Below are 8,849 nucleotides of genomic sequence, written 5' to 3' on the forward strand. Positions count from 1 at the left end.
TAATAAGGACATCGTTAAAATAGTCCATGTGACATCAGTGGTCCAACTGTAATTTTACAAAGCTAAGAGAATACTTTTTCTGAGCAAAGAAAACAAAAATAACAACTTTATTCAACAGTTTCTTCTCTTCCATGCCCGTCTTCGACGCGCATTCACAAGACACACATAGCTTCATAAAATTAAGTTTGAACCACTGATATCACATTTTAACGATGTCCGTACTACCTTTTTGGCGTTGAACGTATCAGTTGCGTTGCTGTCTATGGAGGGTCAGAAAGCTCTCGGATTTCATCAAAAATATCTTAATTTGTGTTCCGAAGGTGAACGAAGGTCTTACGGGTTTGGAACGACATGAGGGTGAGTAATTAATGACAGAATTCTAATTTTTGGGTGAACTATCCCTTTAAAACTTATCTGGTCACAGTATGTCACAACTCACTCAAGAACCAATGGGGCTTGGTGTCACTGATGCAGTTTTCGCTGACAATCTTACCCTTCACCATAAATCTAAAATCTCATTCACATCTGCATGTTGATGCTTGGCACATAACCACATTTGGTGTCAATGAACACCACTGGTGTTCTTCATGTATTTTTGCAAATGGGATTCATGAGTTCTGGTGAAGGACCTGGAATACCTGTCTTTCAGACCATGGTGCATCTGTTCCTCCCATGTGCGGGTGGGTGAATAGTCCCAGTCCATCTCAACTGCAGCGATGTAATACTTCTTCTGGTGTAGCATCGTCTCAGACTGACGGTTCCAGAAGTGGCACTTCTCCACGGTGTAGTTGGCTCTCATGCCTCCATGATAATGATCTGTGGTTTTACATCCCACCTCAAACTGTCCTGCAGACGCCACAGGTTACATCATCAGAACAGCACAATATGTCTACAACTTTGATGTTAATCTCAAATGCATATTTATGTGATTGTGTAAGGAATAAATGATGCTGATAAATCTAGCAATGTTCAGTGAGGTTCCAAACCTGTACCTTATTTCCTCTGTGGAACACAACAGAAGATATTTTGAAGAACTGTTTGAAACAACATTGGACCCCACTGACTTTCTTTGTATGGACAAAAATATCTCAAAATACATTTCAAAATAACTTCTTTGGTGTTCCACTGAAGAAATGCATACAGATTTGGAATAACACTGGTTGAATGTGTCGACTGGTCAAGATAAGAATTCAACAACACTGTTTTAAGTTGACAAAAAAAAAACATCATATGCATTTAAGAGCATGTATAGTATTAAAATAAGACTTCAAATGTTGCATATAAGTGTTCTTTGTCACAGTGAGATCGAAGAAAGAATGGGTGGGACTGTACCCATGCTATCAGGCTCCATGATTACAGTGTGAGAGATATGAGGAAACACGTTGATGGTGTCTCTCCTGGTGTCTTTGTAGAGGAACCGGTTGCCCTCAAAGTAAAGTCCATGGATGTCAACCTCTGACCCTAGTCCGGACAGATGCCAAGACACCTTATCACCTTTACACATACTCAAGCCTTTCAGATTCCCATACATGTATCCATTGAGCGCTGTGAATGAAAAACAAATATTTGTTTGGATGAAAACGTGAAAAAAATATGGTTTGTGTGCTGCAGAAATGCAAAAAAAAAAAAAGTTTTCTTAAGGAGTCTGACTACAGCACCTACAGTGCATTTTATTGGACTCTTGAAAGTCTTCATCTTCTTTATTTACAGATTTAGGCTTTTTTGCGGATCTGTTGATGTTGTCATCCAAATGCCAGCTCAGGTTCTCATCAAACACAGTTGCAAGAAGATGAAACTCTTTATCCACGTTTTTCTAGGATGGAAAAATATTGGCAAAGCTATGAACAATGAATTGTTATACATTATTGTCTGGAATAGTTAGACCCAAATGGAAGCTGGGCTTACAGAATTCAGCAGAAAGAAAGAGTCACAAATTTCTCCACACACTTTCAGCTACCAATATTGTAGTCCTTTCCACACATTTTACAAAAAAGCTCAACATCCACCTCCAGCACCTGCTTTCCTGATTTGAGGGTTTTGGGCTTGCAGATCAGAAGAGGTCCAACCAGCCCAGAGTTGGTATCTCGAATGGGATCCACCGCTGAGTAGTACAAGTAGGTGATGCAGTCTGGATCTTTTTCGGTTGGTCCTCCATCCTTAGGAACCAGCCACTCATACTGGTAGGTGGAGTCAGGACGGACTAATGCAGCAGGAAGTGGCTCGACCACTCCTGAAAGAGATGAACGACATACAACTTCAACATTTCTACATTCAGTGATCGTCTTTTTGCCTTATAAATAATATAAAGGACCAGACTTGATTTTACCCAAGAATTACCAAGATGGATTCAGAGCTGAATATGAGTTTGCAGTGGATGAAGTGTTGCCGTTTGGCTTGCTTAGTTGAGGACACTTAATAGGCACTATTTGGCAACATTACCAACAAAGTAATTGCACAGACACTATTGGATGAGAACTGAACTGAGCTGGATGATGACCTGGCTTTAACTGATTCAAGCTAAACTCTCCTCCAGGAGCAGGATTTGAAACCCATGGGATAGTAGAGCATGAAACACCGCCAGTACTCACTTTTGAAGGGCTTTTTGAATGGAATATACAGTGGGTACGGAAAGTATTCAGACCCCCTTAAATTTTTCACTCTTTGTTATATTACAGCCATTTGCTAAAATCATTTAAGTTAATTTTTTCCCCTCATTAATGTACACACAGCACCCCATATTGACAGAAAAAAATTTAAGGGGGTCTGAATACTTTCCGTACCCACTGTATATGCTGGGAAAGCATCCCTGCGACTACTTAATGGTTTAGAAAATGGATGGATAAATAGATAGATGAATGGATTATGAAGACAAACTTCTTTGGAGTAAGGTGAACTGCTGAATTGTTCACAATGAGACCAGAAACAAGTATTAGAGAAGCAAATAGGGGTGAATTTGTTAGTAAAGCAAGTCATGCCAGATAATTCAGAGACTTTGGTCTCTCATGGATTTGGACTGATTTGTTTGAGTCCAGGCAGGACTGTAAAATACACTTTTGCGCAATGATCCCTGGCCTTGATTCAATATTAGACTTGCTTATCCCTTCATTTCCAGATTTTTCTGTATATCATTGAGATCTTTTTCTTACTTGCTTCTTTCTTGAGTTCACGAAGCTTTTTGGCGGTGTATGACTCTGCGTAAAAAAGAATGGAAAAGAATGATATTTAGTTTAAGTCTGTCATACATTTTTATACATTTATTCAAAGAGGTTTATTCTTTACCTTCCAGGACGTTGTGGTAGAGAGTTCCGTCCATTTCAATGTTATATTGCACTCCGTGAGGTTGGATACTGTAGGGCCTGCTTGCTTTATTTCTAAATGTCACTTTAATTGTGTCCTCTTCCTCTGCTCTGATGATTGGACCTAAAAAACATCCCAAAGATGTGAAGAGAAAGCACTGAAGAAGACTAATGTCTGCAAGCAAATCACTGCGACATGTTAATTGTAATACTACAGTTAAAGGAAGATTCCAAGTTAAATGCAATGTATGTTCTGTTGACAACATTTGTGTACCCATAGAAACTGTAGATTTATTACCCAGAATTCCCAGATGCTGCTCCTCGGGGGTCCTCTCTTTGCGTTTGGAGAATGTGTCATCAGTATATTCCATATATTGGACTTTCTTGTATTTGCCCCCGATGCGATCATTGCGGTTATCAAAGAAAGTGTCAGATACACTGAGGATGTTCAGAGACACGAGCTCAAATTGTAAGGACAAAAGGACATTTGCTTTGACTTCAATATGTCTCTCAGATAGCTTATTTGTACCTGTCATCAGCAAGTTTCTTCCCTGAGTACTGGTTTATCCCCGTTGGCCCATAATCCCAAATGATTTCCTCAGCGGCAATGTAATACTGTCTCACTTCTCCAAACGGTCTGGGTTTATGCACATTTGGGAAACACTTCTTAATCTCAAAAATGGCTTGCATGCCAGCTAAAAGTGGGGAGAAATGTCATTAAATGCAACACAGCCATTGTAACAATGCGGAATTTTTGCATCCATATTCTCAGATCTGGTCTTTCTGTACCTTCCAGATGATCATTGACCTGGCAGCTGAGGAGCCACTGGCCGGGATTATCTGCCACCATCTCTACATTAACAAAAGTAGCCGGGAACAGACTGACGGTGTCAACATGGTGCCGTTTGTCTGTCAGGATCTGTCCATGGAAGAAGGCTGAGTGGAGGTCCACCTCGTTCCCCATCCCAAACAAGTGCCAGTGGATCTTATTGCCCATGCACATACTGAGGTCCGGCAGGTTGCCGTAGACATATCCGTTGATAGCTACAATAAAGTTCAGAAAGGAAGTTGAGATTTCAGACTATTTTTAATAAATAGTAGTACGTAGGATATACTCTACAGTATACTAGTATTCTAGCTAATTCATAAAATGTGCCTAGAACAGGGTTTGATCTGATGGCCTGTTCATCATTGAGACATTATTCTAGGACAGTATTACTAAACTCACAGTGCATTTTATTGCTTTCCTGGAAGCCTTCATCGTCCTTGTTGACTTTGGCAGGAGCTGTGCAGTAGGTCCTGATATTTTCATCCAGGTACCAGCTGAGGTTCTCGTCAGACACCGTAAACATGAGGGTGTAAAGATAGTCAGCTGTCTTGTCCCCATGCACATCTAGAGAGCCTGAGAATTGCACAAACGAAAAAAAGAATCATTCAGTGCTAGTGAACTATATCAGAACTTGAAATGTGTGAATTACAGTATACAATGACTTTCATGGCGGTCAACATTTTTATATGAAATTGTATCAGTAACTTTTATTGCATAATCCTTTGAGTCTTTGTTTGCATTCCAAATTGTCACTGTATAGCAGCTAGCCAGATGTTTAACATAAACTCAATTGTTTGTTAAAAAGGCAAGGTTCCTGAAACCCTGATTGAAAAGGCTGATTCAAAATGCTCATTATGTAATATGCATAAATAAAACGTATTGTACTCTTTACAACTTTTTTTTTTTGAAGGGTTTCAAGTCTTAACAGAATGTTTCAGATTTAATAGTGACAAATATCAGATCCATATTGACAAAAATTAGACAAAACTTTAGGAGCAAGGAGCAAGGATCTTTATGGGTTAAAAAGCATAAACGAGAAGATTGTATGCAAAATACTCTATGCTTTTAAACCCATAAATTCTTTCATTAATTCTTATTTATGCAAATTATTTATTCTTATATGTGCTTATTTAAGGTGTAAACATGTCTAGATAATCATATTTAAGGTGGAACATTTCTATGTGGATGAATTTCCAGTTATTTGTCACTGCTGTAAATTATTTATGTGTATCATATGAAAATCACTGTGTTTACTGGTTTACATTGTCATGAGATGGAAAATATCTCATGTCGCATATAAAATATATATCCATATATACGTATATATATCCACAACATTACTGAAGAGATTCTGACATTTGAGCCCTGAAGTAAAGAGAAAGATTTGTACCTTTTTTACATATAATGAGAGGTCCAATGAGACCTGAGGCGATGTCTCTGGGGGCTTTAACATGCGAGTGGTATATTCTGGTCAGACAGTTAGTGTCATCTTTTCCAGGAGTATGGGAAGCCGGTAGGGTCCAAACATAGGTGAACGACTTCCCAGGGGCCACTGAATCATCTGCTTTCTCCACCTTTTCTGATGAGTCGGGATATAGTGCTCCTGGAGAGAAAGCCCATATTCACAGTTTTCATGATGAGCAATTTGTGCACATGAGTTAAAGTAAATGAATTCACACGCTTATTTAACATCACCTTCATTGCTCTTGTTGTAACTGAGGCCATGTGCATGAATGGAGTACTCTCGTCTGGCCATGTTCTTCAGGTGCACAATAACTACGTCATCTTCTTCTGCACTAATGAGGGGTCCGAGGTAGCCCAGCCACTTGGGTTTTTCTATTTCCTGCCTGTAGGTGGCGTCAGTATATTGCAAGTACACTGCCTTTTTATACAACCGTCCAATCCGCTGCTCTCCCCTCTCCAAAAACACCCGTGCTTCTCTGTCAAACACCAAAACAACATTTTACATGCATTGACTCAGAAAGGTAAAAATTGTATCCCTAAGAAATAAATCTATTATTTAGGGTTAAGGGTTTGTTGAGGACCCAGAATCTAAAGCTGCATTCACACTGACAACTATCTGCAGAAATAAAGCAACCAGAGCTCATTCATCTTCATTGCTAAAATCAATCATTTTCAATGTACAGCAACATAATCTGTTTGAAGCCGCAGTTCAGCTTTAAATGAGCAGTGGTGCAGTGACTTCCATTGGGAGTCAAACAGTGATTCGTTAATACAGTTATATTGCAGGTACACTGCCTTTTTATACAACCGTCCAATCCGCTGCTCTCCCCTCTCCAAAAACACCCGTGCTTCTCTGTCAAACACCAAAACAACATTTTACATGCATTGACTCAGAAAGGTAAAAATTGTATCCCTAAGAAATAAATCTATTATTTAGGGTTAAGGGTTTGTTGAGGACCCAGAATCTAAAGCTGCATTCACACTGACAACTATCTGCAGAAATAAAGCAACCAGAGCTCATTCATCTTCATTGCTAAAATCAATCATTTTCAATGTACAGCAACATAATCTGTTTGAAGCCGCAGTTCAGCTTTAAATGAGCAGTGGTGCAGTGACTTCTATTGGGAGTCAAACAGTGATTCGTTAATACAGTTGGATACTACAGTTGAGTAGGACTGCCTAAACAATAGGAGCAATATACAAGTGAAATTGTCATTAAAGTTCTAAAGAAGGCTATAAATTGCAACTAGAGTGTATTTAAAATGATTCAGTGTTTAATAAAATGTTATTATAAGCTAATTTCTTGCATACTGAACTCATAACTCAGAAGTGTTTGTACTCACTCATCTTCTTCTATGGTTTTGTTCTGAATCAGATTTGTACCACTAGGAGCATAATCCCACTGAATCTCCTTAATGGCAAAAAAATATTCCCTTGTGATAGAAGACGCGATTCCAGCACAGCACAAAGCCCCAAGCAGCGTCCACTGCAGCCCCTTCATTTTGGATCACTGGGAGTTGACTATCAAAGTGGAGCAGATGCTTCACCTCTTTAAATGATGAAGGGTGACAGCAGTCAGCCAATCACAACAGACGTGAAGAGGGCAAGTTGACTTTTACACACACAGCTGGGCGGTCTGGTAAATAAATACACGACCCCATGAATTTACTGGCAGTATGTGACGCCATGAACTCTAGGAAACTCCTGTCTGTCAGAAAACCCTGTGTCAGTTTTCTTTGCAGTCATCAACCATCTGTCTGATAAAGCTTGCACCTGAATCAGTGTTAATATCGCCCCATTGTTTGAGTGTGTTTGTGTGTGGTAGATGTGGAAAACATTGCTGACCAAAAAACCCCAACTTCAAAAAGTTGAAACTTCCAAAAACTTCCGTAAAAATCAATAGGGTATTGGGCATTTGTCTCATGTTGAGTTGAGAAATGTTTGTCTGTTGGGACTTGACAACTCAGCAGTTGAAATACTTTGAATCCCAATTGCAACGCACTGGGACAAATCATTTTAAAATAATAAAGCAAGCTGCATATGCTATGCTAATATTTGTTGACAAATCATACCTCATTAAGCAGCCAAGGAGAGAAAGGGCAAAAGTCAAGAATTTTGTTGAATAATGATTGGCCCAGTGCTATTACATTTTCATTATATTCGATTACGAAGCCATTATATTTCTCAAAAGTTCACCTTTTGTGTTCCACAGAAGACAGTCAACAGGTTTGGAAAAGGCTTGGAAAGGCATTAGGGTGAATGACAGAAATAAATAGTGAAATAAAACAATTTGTTGACTTTGCAACTTAAAGTCAACATATAAGACAAACATTTTCAGCAACATGAAGTCGGCTAAACGGTCTCACCCAGTTGCACGCTATGCCAAAGAATGATTATGTGTGAAATGCAGAAAAGCTATTTTAAAGGTTCTGGGACTCAGAAGAACCACAGTGATATAAACAAATCTCTAAATGGATAAAACATTGCACCACAATTGGCTGACCGACCCAAATTCCTCTTTGCAACTTAAAGTCAACATATAAGCCAAACATTTTCAGCAACATGAAGTCGGCTAAACGGTCTCACCCAGTTGCACGCTTATGCCAAAGAATGATTATGTGTGAAATGCAGAAAAGCTATTTTAAAGGTTCTGGGACTCAGAAGAACCACAGTGATATAAACAAATCTCTAAATGGATAAAACATTGCACCACAATTGGCTGACCGACCCAAATTCCTCTAAAAGCATATCAACATCTCATCCAGGAAGTTATAAAAGAGCCAAGGACAACATCCAAGGAACTGCAGGAATCTTTCACATCAACAGAGGTCAGTGTTCACAACTCCACTATCACAAACACATGCCAGTAATGGCATCCCATGGAAGAGTGACACGGCAAAGACCACTGCTAATCCAGAAGAACAAGTCAAGTCAAGCCAACTTTATTGGTATAGCACTTTTCACTGTACACACTTTTTCAAAGCAGCTTTACAGAAAATCAAAATGTTAATGTTTAGAATATCTTAAAGGGGTCATATGATGCGATTTAAATTGTTCCTTTCTCTTTGGAGTGTTACAAGCTCTTGATGCATAAAGAAGATCTGTAAAGTTGCAAAGACTAAAGTCTCAAATCCAAAGAGATATTCTTTATAAAAGTTAAGAGTCAACCACGCCTACCTAAAATGGCTCGTTCTAACACGCCCCCACATACCTACGTCACGATCTGGGAAGATTTGCATAACGCCTCCCAAATGTTCACG

The 8,849-nt window shown here is 39.1% G+C and overlaps 1 protein-coding gene across 1 annotated transcript in view; it reads right to left on the minus strand.

Annotated features, from left to right (window-relative positions):
• The window catches only part of cp (ceruloplasmin), an 11,123-nt gene extending 3,998 nt beyond the window's left edge, over window positions 1-7,125 (minus strand). The window contains exons 1-12 of the mRNA XM_016569640.1: window positions 6,933-7,125; window positions 5,821-6,065; window positions 5,516-5,728; window positions 4,525-4,698; window positions 4,086-4,340; window positions 3,826-3,991; window positions 3,595-3,734; window positions 3,280-3,420; window positions 3,147-3,191; window positions 2,016-2,230; window positions 1,663-1,813; window positions 1,333-1,545 (exon numbers count right to left, since the gene is read on the minus strand). Of these exons, the coding sequence (XP_016425126.1) occupies window positions 1,333-1,545; window positions 1,663-1,813; window positions 2,016-2,230; window positions 3,147-3,191; window positions 3,280-3,420; window positions 3,595-3,734; window positions 3,826-3,991; window positions 4,086-4,340; window positions 4,525-4,698; window positions 5,516-5,728; window positions 5,821-6,065; window positions 6,933-7,090 (2,116 nt within the window). The 5' untranslated portion in view covers window positions 7,091-7,125. The remainder of the gene's footprint in view (window positions 1-1,332; window positions 1,546-1,662; window positions 1,814-2,015; window positions 2,231-3,146; window positions 3,192-3,279; window positions 3,421-3,594; window positions 3,735-3,825; window positions 3,992-4,085; window positions 4,341-4,524; window positions 4,699-5,515; window positions 5,729-5,820; window positions 6,066-6,932) is intronic.
• Between the last annotated feature and the right edge of the window lie 1,724 nt (window positions 7,126-8,849).

The sequence above is a fragment of the Sinocyclocheilus rhinocerous genome, unplaced genomic scaffold (assembly GCF_001515625.1).
Source record: "Sinocyclocheilus rhinocerous isolate Xijiao unplaced genomic scaffold, SAMN03320098_v1.1 scaffold1523, whole genome shotgun sequence".
In the NCBI taxonomy this organism is placed as follows: Eukaryota; Metazoa; Chordata; class Actinopteri; order Cypriniformes; family Cyprinidae; genus Sinocyclocheilus; species Sinocyclocheilus rhinocerous.